Source organism: Oncorhynchus tshawytscha, linkage group LG20 (genome assembly GCF_018296145.1).
Source record: "Oncorhynchus tshawytscha isolate Ot180627B linkage group LG20, Otsh_v2.0, whole genome shotgun sequence".
Classification (NCBI taxonomy): domain Eukaryota; kingdom Metazoa; phylum Chordata; class Actinopteri; order Salmoniformes; family Salmonidae; genus Oncorhynchus; species Oncorhynchus tshawytscha.
The window spans coordinates 32,103,895-32,125,214 of NC_056448.1; the positions used below are offsets into that span (position 1 = coordinate 32,103,895).

The 21,320-nt window shown below is 42.5% G+C and overlaps 1 protein-coding gene across 2 annotated transcripts in view; it reads left to right on the top strand.

Annotated features, from left to right (window-relative positions):
- Positions 1 to 1,774: 1,774 nt before the first annotated feature.
- LOC112220218 (allograft inflammatory factor 1-like) overlaps positions 1,775 to 21,320 on the top strand; it is a 33,119-nt gene continuing 13,573 nt past the window's right edge. The window contains exons 1-4 of one of the 2 annotated variants that reach the window (XM_024381944.2): positions 1,775 to 1,877; positions 2,186 to 2,247; positions 15,684 to 15,750; positions 18,533 to 18,574. In XM_024381944.2, the coding sequence (XP_024237712.1) occupies positions 1,808 to 1,877; positions 2,186 to 2,247; positions 15,684 to 15,750; positions 18,533 to 18,574 (241 nt within the window). In that variant the 5' untranslated portion in view covers positions 1,775 to 1,807. Of the gene's footprint in view, positions 1,961 to 2,185; positions 2,248 to 15,683; positions 15,751 to 18,532; positions 18,575 to 21,320 lie in introns of both variants that reach the window. The other variant, XM_024381945.2, reaches the window with a different exon arrangement.

A 21,320-nucleotide genomic window follows, 5' to 3' on the forward strand; every position in this document is an offset into this window, starting at 1 on the left:
CTTTATTGAGGGAAAATGTACTTGCTAAGACTGTCATATGTGGTTGTCTCACCCAGCTATCTAAATTGAAAGGATGTAAGAGCATCTGCTAAATGACTAAAATGTCATGTGTATATATGTCACAAACCTAGATATAATAATGTACACACTGATCAGATGGTCACAGGAGTCAGATTAATTAACCGTTTTCTTCCTTCTCCAGATTGTCACAGAGTTCCTGCATGCCTACACAAAACAACACATTCATGTCCGTCAGAGTCACTGCTTGAGGGTCGCCAGTGTAGTCACTCTACCACACCAAACATGTAATTAAAATGCTAGAGTGTAATGCTCTGAGAGCCCCTGGCACATATCTAGGGAGGCACAGGGGGTTTTAGATCATGCTGATCTTAATGACCTCCACACAGTTGATGGACACTATATAATGTGGGTACTGAGTCCTGACAACCATCTATGCAGGAAATTCGCTTCCCAAATGAAATCAAATAACATTTTTGAAAAATGTATTAAAATGATGACCTGCCTTTTACAATTCAAGCTACAATATGGAATTGTTTTTTCAGCAGTCCCACCACTTCAGTTAGATATGTGTTTCAGTATCACTAGGGAAATGTAGCCTTACTAATTTCATAGACAGAGCTCTAGAAGCAAGGACTGACAGTCTCTGATATGAACCTTTTCTTTTAACTAGGCAAGTCAGTTATGAACAAATTCTTATTTGCAATGACAGCCTAGGAACAGTAGGTTAACTGCCTGTAGAATGACAGATTTATACCTTGTCAGCTCAGGGAATTGATCTTGCAACTTTTCAAATTACTAATCCAATGCTCTAACCACTAGGCTACCTGGCACCCCAAAGTTAAGCCAGGATTCAAACTGATCAATGGTAGATCCACATTACAACACGTTTGACATTGAACTGTATTTTGGTATACAGCTGTGAAAGTGAAATGTAACTCTTCATAAAGTGAAATGTAACTCTTCATAAAGTGAAATGTAACTCTTCATAAATTCATAGACCGCGCTCTAGATGCAAGGACTGACAGTCCAAGACATCTTGTCATGATAGTTGTACTAGAAGCGATACTGTAGGCTACATTGTTTACATTCCTAGTTGTTAACAATAATCAAATGTATTCATTAAAGCAAACGTAAGTACATGAAGTATTTATTTGTTATATTCTTCAAGAATCAAGGAATAACTATCAAGAATGGAAATTACCATTGAACAGACCATTGAACAGACCGATTTCTTAGAAATTGTTCAAATGCAGTACTAACTTGAAGGGGTGTCCACATACCTTTATAGGGGCGGCAGGGTAGCCTAGTGGTTAGCGCTTTGGACTAGTAACCGAAAGGTTGCAAGTTTGAATCCCCAAGCTGACAAGGTACAAATCTGTCATTCTGCCCCTGAACAGGCAGTTAACCCACTGTTCCTAGGCCGTCATTGAAAATAAGAATTTGTTCTTAGCTGACTTGCCTAGTAAAATAAAGGTTAAAAAAAATAAAAAAAATACATAGTGTATATAAAAGCACACCAGTAAATGTATACAGAGTCAAATAAAGACAATGAAGAGCAATATCATTTGTTTGAGAAAAACTGACTTGAAAACTTACACGTCCACAATGAGGCCTAGGGTCTACCTTTTTAGGGATTTTGTTTCAAATCTTTTTTAAATATATTTTTTAAGAGATTGTGTACCTTGCACTTGCAGTTATTTAATGTACCACGCGAGGGTGACCAAGTGTCACTAGCATTCCTGGCGAACCAGAGTGCATCGCTTGCTCTGAATTGACCAATAGCTGTATGGAATTGACAGACCCACTGAGCTGGCAGCGTGCGTGCCACTGCCCGCGAAGGGAAGAAGACGAGCGAGGTGCTGTGTGCTGATTTCTCCTTCTCTATCTATCTCACCATATCAAACTCATCTCACAATGCCTGTAAATCATACATTTCAAGGTAATTACAAATATCCGTGTAGGATATTTCGGGTGCTGTCTAGTTAAAGGGCTAACGCTCATAGTCGACTAGTTTTGTATTTTATTAGAATGGTAAGCTGGTAGCCACTCTTTTCAATTGAGCTTGCAAGAGGGCTAGTTAGCTAGTAGTAGCTAGCTACTGTAGTAACGTTACTGATTACTAGCCACATTATGAAATTAGGCTAACGAGCTATTTTTCTTGCAGGAGGGAAAGCCTTTGGATTATTAAAAGCTCAACAAAGGGAGAGATGCGAGGAAATAAACAAGGTAAGTCGTGATCTTTCTAATGAAGACGTTTTGTGTATTTTGTCAATGTATTGTAAAGGTATTTTCAACAGAATTAAAATACATTTGGCTTTGAACCTGCTTTGAATTAGACGAGCTTGTTTTTGCATATGTTATAATTAAGCAATAAGGCCGAGGGGATGGGTGTGTTATATGGCCAATTTACCAAGGCAAAGGGCTGTACCTCCGTACGACGCAACGCGGAGTGCCTGGATCCGATGCAGCCTTTAGCCTTGGCCATGGTATATAGGCCATAATACCACAAACCCCCGACCTGCCTTATTGCTATTATAAACTGGTTACCAACGTAATTAGGGTAGTAAAATAAATGTTTTGTCATACGGTAGTATATGGTTTGCTATACCACGGCTGTCAGCCAATCAGCATTCAGGACAGTTTGTAATGTGGTTTTAGCCAGGTAGCTAACGTTAGTAGCTAGCAGCAGTCTTACTAGCCACGTTATGTGAACACTAGTTCCAACCACATGATGATCTGCCTGTACTGACATTTGCATGTGATAAAATCTGTTATTAATTTCGCACATCGTTATCGACCCAGCGACCTGTTATCTTGCTGGCGGCAACCATGCTTGTGGCCACCCCTGTGTTGTGAGAGCGACAGACACTTGTTGCATGGCATGCCGGTCAGTCAGGGAGTATCCCTCTTGCTAGACCAGATCGATCGATCCTTGTCACCTTAAGTATTGCTTACTATTTATCCAACTCCCTATTCCCAACGTGATTCCTGACTCTGATCATAAAAGGGCAGGCCCTTTGATGCCCTGTGGCCCATCTCCCTTGGCATTTAGACGGGAAACAGGTGTCTGGGCAGTGGGCTGAATGAGCCCTTTGTGTGAGGTGCAACCGTCTGAAAGGGCTTGAACAGGCACATGACATTGAGTATCAGCCTCAACGGCTGTTCCCATATCTTTTCATCCAGCATACACTACATGGCCAAAAGTATGTGGACACCCATTAAAATTAGTGGTTTCGGCTATTTCAGCCACAGCCATTACTGATAGGTGTATACAATCAAGCACACATACAAGCAATCTCCGTAGACAAACAGGCTGTAGAATGACCCATACTGAACAGCTCAGTGACTTTCAACGTGGCACCGTCATATGATTCCACCTTTCCAGCAAGTCAGTTAGTCAAATTTCTACCATGCTAGAGCTTTCTCGGTCAGCAGTTGTAAATGAGAACTTGTTCTCAACTAGCTTACCTGTTATTTTAAAGTGGAAACGTCTATGTGGAACAACGACTCAGACGCGAAGTGGTAGGCGGCACAAGCTCACAGAACGGGACCACCGAGTGCTGAAGTGCATAGCGTGTAAAAATCGTCTGTCCTCGGTTGCAACACCCACTACCGAGTTCCAAACTGCCTCTGGAAGCAAGGTCAGCACAAGAACTGCTCGCCAGGAGCTTCATGAAATGGGTTTCCACACACAAGCCTAAGATCACCATGCACGATGCCAAGCGTTGTCTGGAGTGGTGTAAAGCTCGCCGCCATTGGACTCTGGAGCAGTGGAAACACGCTCTCTGGCGTGATGAATCAGGCTTCACCATCTGTCGTCCGTCAGACTGTATCTGGGTTTGGCGGATGCCAGGAGAAACCTACCTGCCCCAATGCATAGTGCCAACTGTAACGTTTGGTGGAGGAGGAGGAATAATGGTCTGTGGCTGTTTTTCATGGTTTGGGCTAGGCCCCTTAGTACCAGTGAAGGGAGATCTTAACGCTACAGCATACAATGACATTCTAGATGATTCTGTGCTTCCAACTTTGTGGCAACAGTTTGGGGAAGGTCTTTTCCTATTTAGCATGACAATGCCTAATCATGAGACTATGGCCTACTACCACACATCAAATCAAATGTATTTATATAGCCCTTCGTACATCAGCTGATATCTCAAAGTGCTGTATAGAAACCCAGCCTAAAACCCTAAACAGCAAGCAATGCAGGTGTTGAAGCACGTTGGCTAGGAAAAACTCCCTAGAAAGGCCAAAACCTAGGAAGAAACCTAGAGAGAAACCAGGCTATGAGGGGTGGCCAGTACTCTTCTGGTTGTGCCGGGTGGAGATTATAACAGAACATGGCCAAGATGTTCAAATGTTCATAAATGACCAGCATGGTCAAATAATAAGTCTGGGACAGGTAGCACGTCCGGTGAACAGGTCAGGATTCCATAGCCGCAGGCAGAAGCACAGCCGTGCAGCAGCATGGCCAGGTGGACTGGGGACAGCAAGGAGTCATCATGCCAAGTAGTCCTGAGGCATGGTCCTCCGAGAGAATTAGAGCGAGCATACTTAAATTCACACAGGACACTGGATAAGAAAGGAGAAGTACTCCAGATATAACAAACTGACCCTAGGCCCCGACACATAAACTACTGCAGCATAAATACTGGAGGCTGAGACAGGAGGGGTCAGGTGACACTGTAGCCCCATCCGATGATGCCCCCGGACAGGGCCAAACAGGAAGGATATAACCCCATCCACTTTGCCAAAGCACAGCCCCCACACCACTAGAGGGATACCTTCAACCACCAACTTATCATCCTGAGACAAGGCCGAGTATAGCCCACAAAGATCTCCGCCACGGCACAACCCAAGGGGGGAGCCAACCCAACATCAGTGCCTGACCTCACTAATGCTCTTGTGGCTGAATGGTCCCCGCAGCAATCCAACATCTAGTGGAAAGCCTTCCCAGAAGAGTTATAGCAGCAAAGGGTGACCAACTCCATATTAATGCCTGTGATTTTTTGGAATGGGATGTTCGACGAGCAGGTGTCTACATACTTTTAGCCATGTAGTGGATCTCTTCCTCAACTCTCTCTAAATATCTTGCTCTCTCTCTCTCAGGCTGGCAGTCTGTCAAGAGCGCTCTGGTCGCATGTAAGCAAACCTAGACGTGAGGAGAGGGAATCAGGTCACAAAGAGAGGCCATCACTGATATTGTGGGCCATTTGACAAAATAATAATCCCCATTTCTGCAATAACATCAGTAAAAATGTAGACCCATATGGGCAAACTGATGACATTGGCCATACACACACAAGGATAAATGTTAACTATTGTAAACCGGGCATAAAATTTACTTTTTGGTCCACCAGCCACTAGCAGGTAGATTTAAAAATCTACCAGCCACTCAGATTTTTTACCAGATAAAATGTTGTTTTGATGCTAAAATTACCAGAACAAAACACAAAAAGTTTCTAAAACAAATCTAGTACGAAGTAACTAATGTCGTATATTTTTTAATTTACATTTTTGTGACCTGAGTCTTTAAAATATCACAGGAGACAAACGTTCACCTGCCCCTTTAAGGACGAGGTTACCGTGGTAGCGTGACTCAAATCATGTTTATACCTGTGAATCTGACTAGTAGAAGCGTTGTCTTCTCTTCCCAAGCAGTTGAAAGGCATAGAAAACAACCTAGCTTGTGAACAAAACAATGTTAATAGCCAAGAAACACAAGAACAAAGTATCACTTTAGTAGACCTTCGTTTCAAGGCAATTGTGCATGTGCGTAGCGTTTCTAAAAATGTAAACTCAGCAAAAGAAGAAACGTCCTCACTGTCAACTGCGTTTATTTTCAGCCAACTTAACATGTATAAATATTTGTATGAACATAGCAAGATTCAACAACTGAGACATAAACTGAACAAGTTCCACAGACATGTGACTAACAGAAATGGAATAATGTGTCCCTGAACAAAGGGGTGGTCAAAATCAAAAGGAACAGTCAGTATCTGGTGTGGCCACCAGCTGCATTAAGTACTGCAGTGCATCTCCTCCTCGCGGACTGCACCAGATTTGCCAGTTATTGCTGTGAGATGTTACCCCACTTTTCCACCAAGGCACCTGCAAGTTCCTGGACATTTCTGGGGGGAATGGCTCTAGCCCTCACCCTCCGAGCCAACAGGTCCCAGACGTGCTCAATGGGATTGAGATCCAGGCTCTTCGCTGGCCATGGCAGAACACTGACATTCCTGTCTTGCAGGAAATCATGCACAGAACGAGCCTCCAAATCGATCTCACTCCAGAGAACAGGCCTCGGTGTAACCCCCGGTGAGAAAAAACTGCAACTCGTCAGTGAATAGCACTTTTTTCCAGTCCTGTCTGGTCCAGCGATGGTGGGTTTGTGCCCATAGGCGACATTGTTGATGGTGATGTCTGGTGAGGACCTGCCTTACAACAGGCCTATAAGCCCTCAGTCAAGCCTCTCTCAGCCTATTGCGGACAGTTTGAGCACTGATGGAGGGATTGTACGTTCCTGGTGTAACTCTGGCAGTTGTTGTTGCCATCCTGTACGTGTCCTGCAGGTGTGATGTACCAATCCTGTGAAGGTGTTGTTACACGTGTTCTGCCACTGCGAGGATGATCAGCTGTCCGTCCTGTCTCCCTGTAGCGCCGTCTTAGGCGTCTCACAATACGGACATTGCAATTTATTGCCCTGACCACATCTGCAGCCCTCATGCCTCCTTGCAGCATGCCTAAGGCACGTTCACACAGATGAGGAGGGACCCTGGGCATCTTTCTTTTGGTGTTTTTCAGTCAGTAGAAATGCCTCTTTAGTGTCCTAAGTTTTCATAACTGACCTTAATTGCCTACCGTCTGTAAGCTGTTCGAGTCGTAACAACCTTTCCACAGGTGCATGTTAATGAATTGTTTATGGTTCATTGAACAAGCATGGGAAACAGTGTTTAAACCCTTTACAATGAAGATCTGTGAAGTTATTTGGATTTTTCAAATTATCTTTGAAAGACAGGGTCCTGAAAAAGGGCTGTTTCTTTTTTTGCTGAGTTTATATTTCACACAGCCCTTCAGGTGCGCACAGCCTCCAGCCAGGCAGTGTTGCAGCGCGAAGTGTAATAGGTTTTCTAGGATTCGTAGTTCTCTTGACTTTGTGTTATTAATTTACCAGCATTGAAACATAATGGCGGAAATACATTGAAAACAGCTACTGCATATTTTTACCTTATAAATGTGATCATTCTTGACTATTGGTATTCACAAATGTGATTGAGTTGCTCTCACTGTGGCGTGCAGACCACCTGCCAATGTGGCTGGTGAAATAGACGTGTTTACCCGCATTTGGCAGGTAGCGGGTGTTAATTTTAGGCTTTGATTGTGAATGAAAGTTGTGTTCGAATACTCCTACTAACCATACTTTTTGTGACTTGTGTGTGTATATAGTATGCTTATTGGTCATAGTATGGATATAGTATGTCAAAAGTTCCCCAATGATGTACTAAATTTGTCAAATTACGAAGTATACAAGCAGTGGCCACTTATTTCTGTGCTTTTAGGGCCCATAATGCAATGCTTTAGAGAATGGGTGTGACATCAATGTTTTCAGATTTGAAGGAAATGGCGGAAAATATGCAGTCCAAGTCCGACGAGAGCGGATACAAATTAATTGCTTTAAAACCTGTTATGGCTGCGATCCCCGTACAGGGACTAACATCAGGGGAAATTTCAGAGTAACAACTAAAAATACAACTACGTAACATTAAACGTTCTTGAAAATGCAAGTGTCTTACACCGTTCAAAAGATTAGAATCTTGGTAATCAAACTACGTTTTCCAATTTAAAATAGCTATTACAGAGAACAAATCCCATGCTTTTGTTTGAGAAGAGCAATCAAGAACAGAAACATTTTCCGCCATGACAGTTTTTACACATTCACATCTGAAGGTAACATGATGACTTACATTCTGATATCTTGCTCTTATTTCTCTTCCTGAGTGACCCATTGATCAAATGAAGTGCCGTTTTCTTTGATAAAATCCATTTTTATAGCCTAAATCAAAACATTTTGTTAACTGTTTGTGCCGTGAATTCCATCTCTATCAATTTTTTACAGAGCATTCGGCGTGATTCGCCCCTGTAAACAATCGTTTATCTAGTCATGGTGGGTTTTAGTGCATTCCTCTGGATGTTTGCAACACAGCCAAATTACATTGGTTTTTTTGCGGGTAATATTGACCGAAGTGAGCTGATTTGAAGACAACGATAAATGACTACCTTACGCACCAATAATTTTAGCGAAGCTTCATTGATTGACTATTTCTGCCCAATGACCACTGATCTTGAAATCTAGCTGGGTAGATAGCCAATGAGCTGAGGTAAACGCCAGTATGTAATGGTTTGGGGTTGGACCACAATTCCTTGGTTGTAATCGCACGCGCAGGGAACTCCATTCTCGCCTTGACGATCAGAGGAGTTGCTGTAAGGCTTTTTACGCGCAGCTGTATTTCGGAAAGTTGTAGTTTCAACGATTTCATTGAAGATATCATGGCGAATAAATGATGTAAAGCGAAGTCAAACTCTAAAGTGAAAAAGTGAAAGTGAAACAGATTTTTTTGTTTGAGGAATCTTGGAGTGTTATGCAGACGACACCATTCTGTATACTTCCGGCCCTTCTTTGGACAAAGTGTTAACAACCCTCCAGGCAAGCTTCAATGCCATACAACTCTCCTTCCGTGGCCTCCAATTGCTCTTAAATACAAGTAAAACTAAATGCATGCTCTTCAACCGATCGCTACCTGCACCTACCCGCCTGTCCAACATCACTACTCTGGACGGCTCTGACTTAGAATACGTGGACAACTACAAATACTTAGGTGTCTGGTTAGACTGTAAACTCTCCTTCCAGACCCATATCAAACATCTCCAATCCAAAGTTAAATCTAGAATTGGCTTCCTATTTCGCAACAAAGCATCCTTCACTCATGCTGCCAAACATACCCTTGTAAAACTGACCATCATACCAATCCTCGACTTTGGCGATGTCATTTACAAAATAGCCTCCAATACCCTACTCAACAAATTGGATGCAGTCTATCACAGTGCAATCCGTTTTGTCACCAAAGCCCCATATACTACCCACCATTGCGACCTGTACGCTCTCGTTGGCTGGCCCTCGCTTCATACTCGTCGCCAAACCCACTGGCTCCATGTCATCTACAAGACCCTGCTAGGTAAAGTCCCCCCTTATCTCAGCTAGCTGGTCACCATAGCATCTCCCACCTGTAGCACACGCTCCAGCAGGTATATCTCTCTAGTCACCCCCAAAACCAATTCTTTCTTTGGCCGCCTCTCCTTCCAGTTCTCTGCTGCCAATGACTGGAACGAACTACAAAAATCTCAAACTGGAAACACTTATCTCCCTCACTAGCATAAAGCACCAACTGTCAGAGCAGCTCACAGATTACTGCACCTGTACATAGCCCACCTATAATTTAGCCCAAACAACTACCTCTTTCCCAACTGTATTTAATTTTCATTTATTTCTTTATTTTGCTCCTTTGCACCCCATTATTTTTATTTCTACTTTGCACATTCTTCCATTGCAAAACTACCATTCCAGTGTTTTACTTGCTATATTGTATTTACTTTGCCACCATGGCCTTTTTTGCCTTTACCTCCCTTCTCACCTCATTTGCTCACATTGTATATAGACTTGTTTATACTGTATTATTGACTGTATGTTTGTTTTACTCCATGTGTAACTGTGTCGTTGTATCTGTCGAACTGCTTTGCTTTATCTTGGCCAGGTCGCAATTGTAAATGAGAACTTGTTCTCAACTTCCTGGTTAAATAAAGGTAAAATAAATAAATAAAATAAAATGATTCAAAACGAACTGAGGAGCTGTTTCTGCAAGGACAGGACGTACTTCTGGACGGGTAAGTGCTAATGCCGTTTTATGAAATATAAAAATATATATATATATATTATATATAAAAAATAAAAATAAAATAAAAATTTTGCAATGAAATGTGTAGTTTGTGTGTTGGTTTGTGTGTGTGTATATATATATATACATACATACACACACACACACATATATACACACACACACACAACAATGGCCGGAGTTGAATGGAACACCTTAGTGACTTCCCTCTGCTCTATACAATCAATACATATCTGTTTATTTTATGTGATGATAAAAGACTCATACAATACAAATATTATTTTTTTCACAGTGATAGCGACTCCGACTGGGAGCCCCCGGTGCCCGCTCTACCTGTGCCCCCAGTGGTGTTCATATGCCACAGTTCATTTACTGCAGGCATGACTGCCTCAGGGCCAAAAGGGCACAGCATGGAGGTGTCGTTGTGTTCTGTGTCGCATGAAATGTACCACTTGTTTAGTTTGCCTCTGCTTTACATCAGAAAGAGACTGCTATTGGACATGGCACAGGCAGCAAAATATTATGACAGGGACTTCCAAGGGGTGTACTGTATTTTAAAAATTAAAAAAAATATATTTTCTATGATTTTTTTAAAACATTTTTTTGTGTGTGTGCTAGAATTGCTTTTTGATATGTTGTATATAGTTATTTGCACTGCTGTATATAGTTATAGGTCATTTCACCAATTCGGCCACTTGGGTACATTTGGGCAACTTGTGTGGGACACCTGGGTGACTTCATGCTAAATGTCATGTAGCTCACCCATTCCTGAAGTTATCAGTCTGAAACTTTGCACACCTACAGTTGCCCTCTTGTGTTATCCATCAAAATTATCTCCAGCATCCTATGTGGCTATTCTAGTACATGTGAAAGATGATACTACAACAATAAAAAACAGAAAACGTATTCTCTTTCTTTCTCTTTTCTGCAAATCTGTGGATGCAACCAATACACTGATGTTTTCAGTGATACAGTATTTCAACCTAACCTCCATTTCCCCTGAAACAGAAGTGGGGACCCTGCTCAAGCGTCTTTCTAAAACCGGTAAGTTAGGTTAGAGTGAGTGTGTGTCTAACGGAGGGAGGGAGAGAGAAAGAGTGTCTGAGTGGGAGAGAGACAGAGACAGATTGAGCAGGAGTGAAAGTTTGTAGAGTGTGAGGAGTGGAATTTAAATTGCAGATGAATATGAGAATCAACATTACAGCCAATCTCAACGACAGCGGCACGATTCAGTGGGTCTGAGTCATCACTGCAACACGTACCACCCCCCAGGAGGGTATTACTAGCAATCAACGGTATTAACAGCCTATAAAAAGCAGGTCTCATCGTGGAGGTCAGACAAGGATTTATTATTATTATGGAAATGAAGTGGCTAAATCAAAGCGTTATTGTAATCTGCTGAACATCACTGCATTCATTGACGAGCAACTCTGTGTTCGAATACCAATACACTGTATACTACCCACTTAATGAGTGTATACTACATACTATTAGTTCATTTTAGTACTGTAAACAAACGGTATCCTTTCAGTTGAGCATACTAATGCTTCGCCTGTCTACCGAAAGTTGTTGTTGCTATGCAACCTCTTGCTTGCTTGTTAGCATAACAAAAGACTAGCTAAACATTAAGATTTTGGGTTTGTTCGTAAATTTAATCTGGAGTGCCAGAGTGCGTACTGGGCGTTGGTAAAGCCAGAGAGTTGTCAGATTGAATTTATGAACGGACAGAGCGGTTCGCTCTCAGAGTGCATCACTGGACACTCTGTCCGGGGAGTAGGGTTGATCCGAGCATTCTGACCTCACAAAGGGTGTCAAGCAACCAAGCTAACTCGCTAGCTGTTTCCAGACACAAATGAGAGAACACCTCACTTTGACCATTTTACTAGCCCTAGCAGAGCTGGTTAGGCTGTTTGGAGTGTGACTGTTTGAGGTTGTGGACAGGTGTCTTTTATACTGATAACAAGTTCAAACAGGTGCCATTAATACGGGTAACGAGTGGAGGACAGAGGAGCCTCTTGGAGAAGAAGTTACAGGTCTGTGAGAGCCAGAAATCTTGCTTGTTTGTAGGTGACCAAATACTTATTTTCCACCATAATTTGCAAATAAATTCATTAAAAATCCTACAATGTGATTTTCTGGATTTTTTTCTTCTCATTTTGTCTGTCATAGTTGAAGTGTACCTATGATGAAAAATTGGTGGCTGACTAAATACTTTTTTGCCCCACTGTACCTCTTGGGTCTGAGCTGTTGAATTGCGACTCTACTTTGTCTCAATTCTGACTCTTAGCTTGTTTGATTTCCTTGCGGAGGGAATAGCTACACTGTTTGTATTCAGTCATGTTTCCAGTCACCTTGCCCTGGTTAAAAGCAGTGGTTCGTGCTTTCAGTTTTGCGCGAATGCTGCCATCAAACCACTGTTTCTGGTTTGGGAATGTTTTAATAGTTGCTTAATAGGTACGACATCGCTGATGCACTTGCTAATAAACTTGCTCACCGAATCAGCGTATTCGTCAATGTTGTTGTTTGATGCAATGCGGAACATATCCCAGTCCACGTGATCGAAGCAATCTTGAAGCATGGAATCAGATTGGTCGGACCAGCGTTGAACAGACCTGAGCGCGGGAGCTTCCTGTTTTAGTCTCTGGGAGCAACAAAATGGAGTCTTGGTCAGCTTTTCCAAAAGGAGGGCGGGGGAGGGCCTTATATGCGTCGCTGAAGTTAAAATAACAATGATCCAGCGTTTTTACCAGCCCTGGTAGCACAATCAATATGCTGCTAGAATTTAGGGAGTCTTGTTTTCAGATTAGCGTTATTAAAATCCCCAGCTACAATGAATGCAGCCTCAGGATCTGTGGTTTCCAGTTTACATAGTCAAATAAAGTTAGTTCAGGGCCGTCTGTGTCTGTTTGGGGAGGAATTTATGCGGCTGTGATTATAATCAAAGATAATTCTCTTGGTAGATAATGCGGTCAGGTGAACAGAGGGACTTGAGTTCCTGTATGTTGTTATGATCACACCACGTCTCGTTAATTATAAGTCATACCCCCCCGCCCCTCTTCTTGTTTCTGTCGGCGCGATGCGTGAAGAAACCAGCTGGCTCTACCGACTCCGATGGCGTGTCTCGAGTGAGCCATGTTTCCGTGAAGCAAAGAATGTTAGTCTTATGTCTCTCTGGAATGCTACCCTTGCTCGGATTTCATCAACCTTGTTGTCAAGAGACTGGACATTGGCGAGTAGTATGCTCGGGAGCGGTGCGCGATGTGCCCATCTCTGGAGCCTGACCAGAAGACCGCTTCGTCTGCCCCTTTTTACAGCAACGTTGTTTTGGTTCACCGGCTGGGATCCGATCCATTGTCCTGGGTGGTGGGCAAAACAAAGTATCTGCTTCGGGAAAGTCGTATTCCTGGTCGTAATGATGGTGAGTTGACGTTTCTCTTATATACAGTAGTTCCTCCTGACTGTATGTAATACAACCTAAGATTTCCTGGGGTACCAATGTAAGAAATAACACGTAAAAAACAAAATACTGAATAGTTTCCTAGGAACGCGAAGCGAGGCGACCATCTCTGTCTGCGCCTCGCTGTGAGTTAGGTTCACGTTAACCACTTTTATTTTACACACAGCGACTGTGTGTAAATCATGTAGATCATATTCTTTGTTTAATTAGTTAAAACCTGCATTTCCCCCTAGCAGGGATTTTTTGCATGTTTGTGCAAAACAAAGTCACCTTTTTGGGCCCTCACTGGTTTGCATCCCTGATCCTTGATGTTTCTACAACTTGGTGTCCACCTGTGGTAAATTCAGTTGATTGGACATTATTTGGATAGGCACACACCAGTGTATATAAGGTCCCACAGTTGACAGTGCATGTCAGAGCAAAAACCAAGCCGTGAGGCCGAGGGAATTATCCATAGAGCTCCGAGACAGGATTGTGTCAAGGCACAGATCTGGGGAAGGGTACCAAAAAAATGGCTGCAGTATTGAAGATCCTCAAGAACAGAGTAGCCTCCATCATTCTTACATGGAAGACGTTTGAAACCCCAAAGACTCTTCCTAGAGCTGGCCGCCCAGCCAAACTGAGCAATCGGGGGAGAAGGGCCTTGGCCAGGGAGTTGATCAAGAACCCAATTGTCACTCTGACAGAGTTCCTCAGTGGAGATGGGAGAACCTTCCTGAAGGACAATCATCTCTGCAGCACTCTACCAATCAGGCCTTTATGGTAGTGGCCAGACAGAAGCCACTCCTCAGTAAAAGGCACATGACAGCCTGCTTGGAGTTTGCCAAAAGGCACCTAAAGACTCTCAGACCATGTGAAACAAGATTCTCTGGTCTGATGAAACCATCCCTACTGTGAAGCATCTGTAGAGATGATTTTCAGCGGCAGGGACTGGGAGACTAGTCAGGATTGAGGCAAGATGAACGGAGCAAAGTACAGAGATCCTTGATGAAACCTGCTCCAGAGTAGAGGTCGACCGATTATGATTTTTTTCAACGCCGATACCGATTATTGGAGGACCAAAAAGGCCGATACCGGTTAATCGGGCTTTTATTTATTTATTTTTTTGTAATAATGACAATTACAATAATACTGAATTAACACTTATTTTAACTTAATATAAAATATCAATAAAATCAATGTAGCCTCAAATAAATAATGAAGCATGTTCAATTTGGTTTAAATAATGCAAAAACAAAATGTTTGAGAAGAAAGTAATGTGTGCCATGTAAAACATGTGCCATGTAAAAAAGCTAACGTTTAGCAAGTTCCTTGCTCAGAACATGAGAACATATGAAAGTTGGTAGTTCCTTTTAACATGAGACTTCAATATTCCAAGGTAAGAGGTTTTAGGTTGTAGTTAATATAGTATTTATAGGACTATTTCTCTCTATACCATTTGTATTTCCTATACCTTTGACTATTGGATGTTCTTATAGGCACTATAGTATTGCCAGTGTAACAGTATAGCTTCTGTCCCCCTCCTCCTCGTCAATGTACTGTACTAACACACCTTCAGACATTAAAGGTATCTAAATCCCCTGACATCACCTGAACAGTCAGTCAGTCACAATAGTGGTCTACCTTTCTTTACTGACTCCGGTATCAGTCATTCATCCAACTTGTTTAATGAGCCCTATAGGAACACACTCTATGGGTGGCTGCTCCCTATTCCCTTTATAGTGCACTAAATTGGGAATATGGTTCCATTTGGGAAGCAGCCTGTGTCTTTACAGACCCTTTTAGACTTGGCATGTGGAATCTGTCTTACACTACAGATTGCTCCATTAGTTTTTCATTAGCTGCCAGAAATGTCCAGAGATGTTCTCTCTTTCCTTCACCCTTGTGGGGTGTTCCATTTTACCAAGACAAAAGATTTCTGAGGAGGACATCTTTGAGATCGAGATGTCATTGTGCTGTACTTAAGCTAATTAGCTCAAGTTTCTGACACATTGAAACCTCTTTCAGATACATCGAAACCTGAAGTGTACACCCGTTCACTTCTTCCCACCAATCGAAAAAGCATTTGATTGGTGGCGGCATGGAATATTTGGAGTTTCCACCATATTTCTTATCCCAGTCTTTTCCTTATAAGCCAGTGAAAGAAAGTGCACTTTGGGCAGAGAGATAATTGGGAGGTAACATTTTGTGAATCTGATGCCATGTTAGGCCTGATACTCAGCAAGGATCGAAGATTTATTTCTCCCTTCTCTCCTTAGGAATACATGGAAGACCAGAAATACCGGGATGAGGAGGACCTCCTGGAAAAACTGGATTCTTTTAAAAGTAAGGAATTCTACCAGGAAAGACCTACCCGACCTGGAATATCTGATGTATCACTGTCCTATTTTAGCTCTTAATCACAGAGGAGTGGGAGTGAGTTGCCTGTGGGGGTGTGTACCATATGTCAATGTGTTTGTTTGTGCTGCCATCTCATTACTGTTTAAGTGTCATTATGTGTGTTATTGCATGGTGCCAGGTCTACTTGGACAGGCAAACTAACAGCATGATAATGTAGTCGGTTATTGCTGATCTTTGTCTTTTGTGTCTGTTTTTTAGTGTGTGTGTGTTCTGTACTGATTTCTAAGTGGGTTGTGAGGCCCGACCTGTCCCCAGCAGTCCAGGCAGCAGGAATGTGGCTGCTCCACTCCTCTGGTTGTTGTTGTTGTTTTATCCAGGGCTCTGGGGAACGTGTGGTTATAGGGAGTAGAATAACAGGACCAGATTAACTATCATACCACAGCATTGAGACCGGGGCTTACCTCAAAGACTCCCAGATTCCTGCCATATTACGGTCTACATTAACTCTGTGTCGGCGTGCGTGTGTCATTGTTCAAGGGACAGGTATGAGAGTTGCTAGTCAGTGTAGTGTGTGTGTGTGTGTGGGGTAAGTCCTAAGATTATAAACATGGGAGACCAGACCTAGATAGAGCCCCAATGCTGTATGTCTTTCTCATACTCCACCGTGCAGTGCAGGAAATGGTCTATAAACATACAGGGTCCCAGGGAGATCCTGAGAGGATGGCTCTCTCCATGCTACAATCTCATTCTAGTTTCTATGGTATCTGACTGACCCCTGACTTCCTCACCTTTGCCCCCTCGGTTCCTCCTCCCTGCTGATTGCCGCTGTGCTTCAAAGCTTGTTTCCTGTCTCAGTTTAGATCTTATGTTTCTAGATCAGAGCTCTCTCTCAGCCTCTGAGATGTGATTAATAACACAGGAATAATATAGAGCTATCAAAAGCTGTTACCGCAATTGTTTGGAGGTATTGTTATTTTTTGATAGAATGAACAAAGAGCAAGGTAGCAGTCAAGAGCACAATACATCATTTAAAAAATAAAAATGACAGGAGGCTTTCCATATAGCATCCTTCTGTCTCAGCTGAGGCTTCAAACCAACCGCTACCCACGCTCCAGGGGTTGATGTCTCTTTCACACAAATATATCTGTCAGAACAAACTCCTGACCATGGAGAGAAGAAAGGGAGGGAAAGGGGTGGGGAAGATAGCGAGACAATGTGTGATTGTCAGTTCTTGCCCTTAAGCACACAGCCAAGCCCAAAAAGGTGAATGGGGGGAGCGGGAAGTCCTCAGAGAGGATAAACTACTTCACTCACCTTTTGGAACATGAGAACATTGAGGAATGTAGGAGAAGAAGAAGAATATACTTGTTTAGTTGAGACTCAGTGTGTGGATGGATGATTTACAGAGGGCTTTAGGACGAGGCCCACTCACAGCAGTGTTTAGGTGGGAGGCTGGAACTGCAGGGGCCCTCTCCTCAGAAGTTACGTACAGGGTCAGCATCGTCCCCCTACTACTTACTGATAAATTATCAGGCTATATTATGAAGGATCTGACCTACACTCACCAGACAGTTTATTAGGTACACCCCCCCGTTCCCAAAAATGGATCGCTCCTACAGACAGTGAGTCGCTTGGTCGTGGCTTGCTTTATAAAGCAGGCAGACGGGCATCAAGGTATTCAGTTACTGTTCGATTGAACGTTAGAATGGACAAAATCGACTTTGAGCGTGGTAGGATTGTCGGTGCCAGGCGCACCAGATCCAGTATCTCAGAAACAGCCGCCCTCCAGGGCTTTTCACCTAGAGGCCTTCATAGCCCCAAAATTTGGACCCGTTCCAAAATGGACTTGGGGCTTTCCCATCTGGACCTGATTATTTATGTATGTACTGTATGTGTGTGCATGAATGATCAGTTCCGAACAGACCCGAGGACAACTCGACCCATTCTGTGTAGACCTGGTCAGATGCAAACCCCTTCCGATCTGGGTGATAAGCAGCATAGAAGTCAATTTTTAAGCTACTTTATTAACCAGAGCTGATAAAGCGCGAGGGAAAGGAGGTAGAGCGGTGACCCTCTCTAGCAGGGGTCGTGCTATCTGTAGGCTACTGTGAGTGACACGGAGGAGGGAGGGAGAGACGGCAACCAACCAAGCTGACTCCCGCTATAGTAGACTAATCGCTGCCATACCTCGGGTTATTTATCATCCAATATAATTGTGTAGTACCTGTCTTGACTGCATTAAACTGGGATACTTCCGAATTTTGGCAATGAGGACCTTTGTCTACTTCCCCAGAGTCAGATTAACTATTGGATACCATTTGTATATCTCTGTCCAGTATGAATGAAGTTAGAGGTTGTTTTGCGAGCCATTGCTAACTAGTGTCAGAGCAATGACTGGAAGTCAATGGGTATCTGCTAGCATGTACCCATGGACTTCCAGTCATTGCGCTAATGCTAGTTAGCAATTACGCTAGCGCTAATTGAGGTTGCATGCACTTTCTCATCATTTTAAAAATGTATTATATGTTTTTGCTTTGTCATGTGGGGTATTGTGTGAAAATTGATAAATAATATATTTAATACATTTTCTAGAATAAGGCGCTAATGTGAAAAAGTGAAGGGGTCTGAATACTTTATGAATGCTGTGTGTGTACTGTATATATGGTATAATGTTGTGGTGTGTGTTTTCTGTTTGTGTCTCTGGAGGGTATGAGGGGGGTTGGTTCACCACACTCCTTATTTAGTCTGCTGTGTGTTTGTTTTGCAGACAAATATGCAGAGTTTGACCTGAACGACCAGGGAGAGATTGGTAAGTAGTGGAACCAGCAAGCAGCTCAGCAGTGATACACAACTGCAGTCATAATAAGGATAATTTATCTGTGTGTGAGATATTACTGAGCAGTAGTTAAGACGAATGTTCCCTCTAAGCTGTGCACAGTAGCCCAGAGACTGCCCGCTTCTCCTGGACTGCAGTACAAATATCAGTCCACAGAGAGAAACATTTTTTTATTTTACCTTTATGTAACTAGGCAAGTCAGTTAAGAACAAATTCTTATTTTCAATGATGGCCTAGGATTTGAACTTGCAACCTTTCGGTTACTAGTCCAATGCTCTAACCACTAGGCTACCCTGCCGCCCCATGAGATTGAACGTCACTCAACTTTCTAGAGTAGTGGTCACCGAGGCCGTCAGACTGTTAAACAGCCATCAATAACATAGACTGCTGCCAACATACAGACTACAATCACTGGCTACTTTTAATGAATTGATTTAATAAAGGTATCACTAGTCACTTTAAATTATGCCACTTTAATAATGTTTACATATCCTATATTACTCATCTCATATGTATATACGAGTATTTTATACCATCTATTGCATCTTGCCTATGCCGCATGGCCATTGTGCATCCATATGTTTATATGTACATATTCTGATTCCATCCCTTTACATTGTGTGTATAAGGTAGTCGTTGTGAATTTGTTAGCTACTACTGCAATGTCGGAACTAGAAGCATAATAATTTCACTACACTCGCATTAACATCTGCTAACCATGTGTATGTGACCAATACAATTTGATTTGATCGACTGGTCGATCTTCGGCGTTCTTAGTCAATCGCCAAATATTTCTGTAAAAAACCCAATGATAAAGCCTTGTTCTTTATTTTGTATTTTTTAGTTTCGGGCTGTTGGCAGTAGATGCACCTGATTTCACCTGCCCTGCGCGCCGGGTAGGGAAATACATTTCATGTGTGTGAGGGTACAAACACTGCTTTCCCGGGGTGCCTAGAGAGCAAATCAAGTTCAATATAGGCCTACTGCTGGCCAATCAGATGAGTCCCATAGGGCGGCGCATAATTGACCCAGCGTCGTCCGGGTTAGGGGAGAGTTTGACCGGGGGGGGGGGCTTTACTAGGCTCATCGCACTCGAGCGACTCCTTGTGGCGTGTTAAGTAGCAAGGTTTGGCGGATCATGTTTTGGAGGACACATGGCTCAACCTTCGCCTCTCCCGAGCCTGTTGGGTTGTTGCAGCGATGAGACAAGATTCACAATTGGATATCACGAAAAAGGTTAAAAATAAATAAATAAAGCTACAGCAAAGTTGATACTTTGAGATTTCAAAAATGTTTAAAACCATTACTAGAGAGACTGTCAACAGATACAGTGAAGGGCAGCTGTTTTTATGAGTGCGTTAGTCTTTAAGTTCTTACTCCGCACTGTGAACTTTGTATTCAACACTTTTATAAGCCATAAAATGTGCCTTCTTCCTATTTCCACACAGTGCTACAACATGCAGTGCAGCAGTAAGGAATGAGTAGGAAAGTGTATTTATAGGCCTGTGTTAGCAGCTTGGGTCTTTTTTAATATCGTGATATATTTCACTTTCTCTGTTCATAGGATTAACAACATGAATTTGTGCATGAGGCAGAAATAATGCAGTGCGACTATTTTTCCTATCAGCTGGAAGACGGTGTCCCTCTTTGGTCAGTGTCAGTGGATGAAAGGGAGAGCGGAGGGATGTTGAGGCAGACCCTTAGTCTACTGCTCTCTCCCTCCGCTGAGACTGACCATCAGATGCAGGCACCATCTGCCTAGTAAAATAAAAAGCTAATTATTTAAATGTATGCTCACTCAGCTGTGCCTCACAAATAATTCAACAACAGATCTATTACCAGTGTGATCATATAGCCTTCCTCAAATTTTGAAATATAATTTAAGAAAATGTCCCGAACAGCAATGCATCGGCAGGGCAATTCAAGCAAAGCCAATATGCAGTGATAATGTATTGGGTTTACTGCACAAACCTCATTGCTACAGTATTGTTTTTAATTGATTAATGTTACATAATTTTACAGGGTTTTTTGTCATGTATCTGAGCGGCAAGTCTCGGCTTGCGTTTTGACTCCGTGATCTTGACAGCGACCACTTCTATAATTTTCCCTGTTAACACTATCAACGTTTCCCTTTACTGTGGCAATTGTAATCAAATCAACGCAATATTAGCCACTTTCAATGCAACTTAACAAAACAAACTATGTAAGAGATTTTGTTGTAGGCAGAATGCATTGGAGTAGGATTCTATTGCATTGACACGTAATACTCAGCCCCTCTACACAGACTGGTGGGGCATAAACAATGAGCTACAGTAGGCCTATATGTAAATAGACCATTGCCATATACAGTGCCTTGCGAAAGTATTCGGCCCCCTTGAACTTTGAGACCTTTTGCCACATTTCAGGCTTCAAACATAAAGATATAAAACTGTATTTTTTTGTGAAGAATCAACAACAAGTGGGACACAATCATGAAGTGGAACGACATTTATTGGATATTTCAAACTTTTTTAACAAATCAAAAACTGAAAAATTGGGCGTGCAAAATTATTCAGCCCCCTTAAGTTAATACTTTGTAGCGCCACCTTTTGCTGCGATTACAGCTGTAAGTCGCTTGGGGTATGTCTATCAGTTTTGCACATCGAGAGACTGAAATTTTTCCCATTCCTCCTTGCAAAACAGCTCGAGCTCAGTGAGGTTGGATGGAGAGCATTTGTGA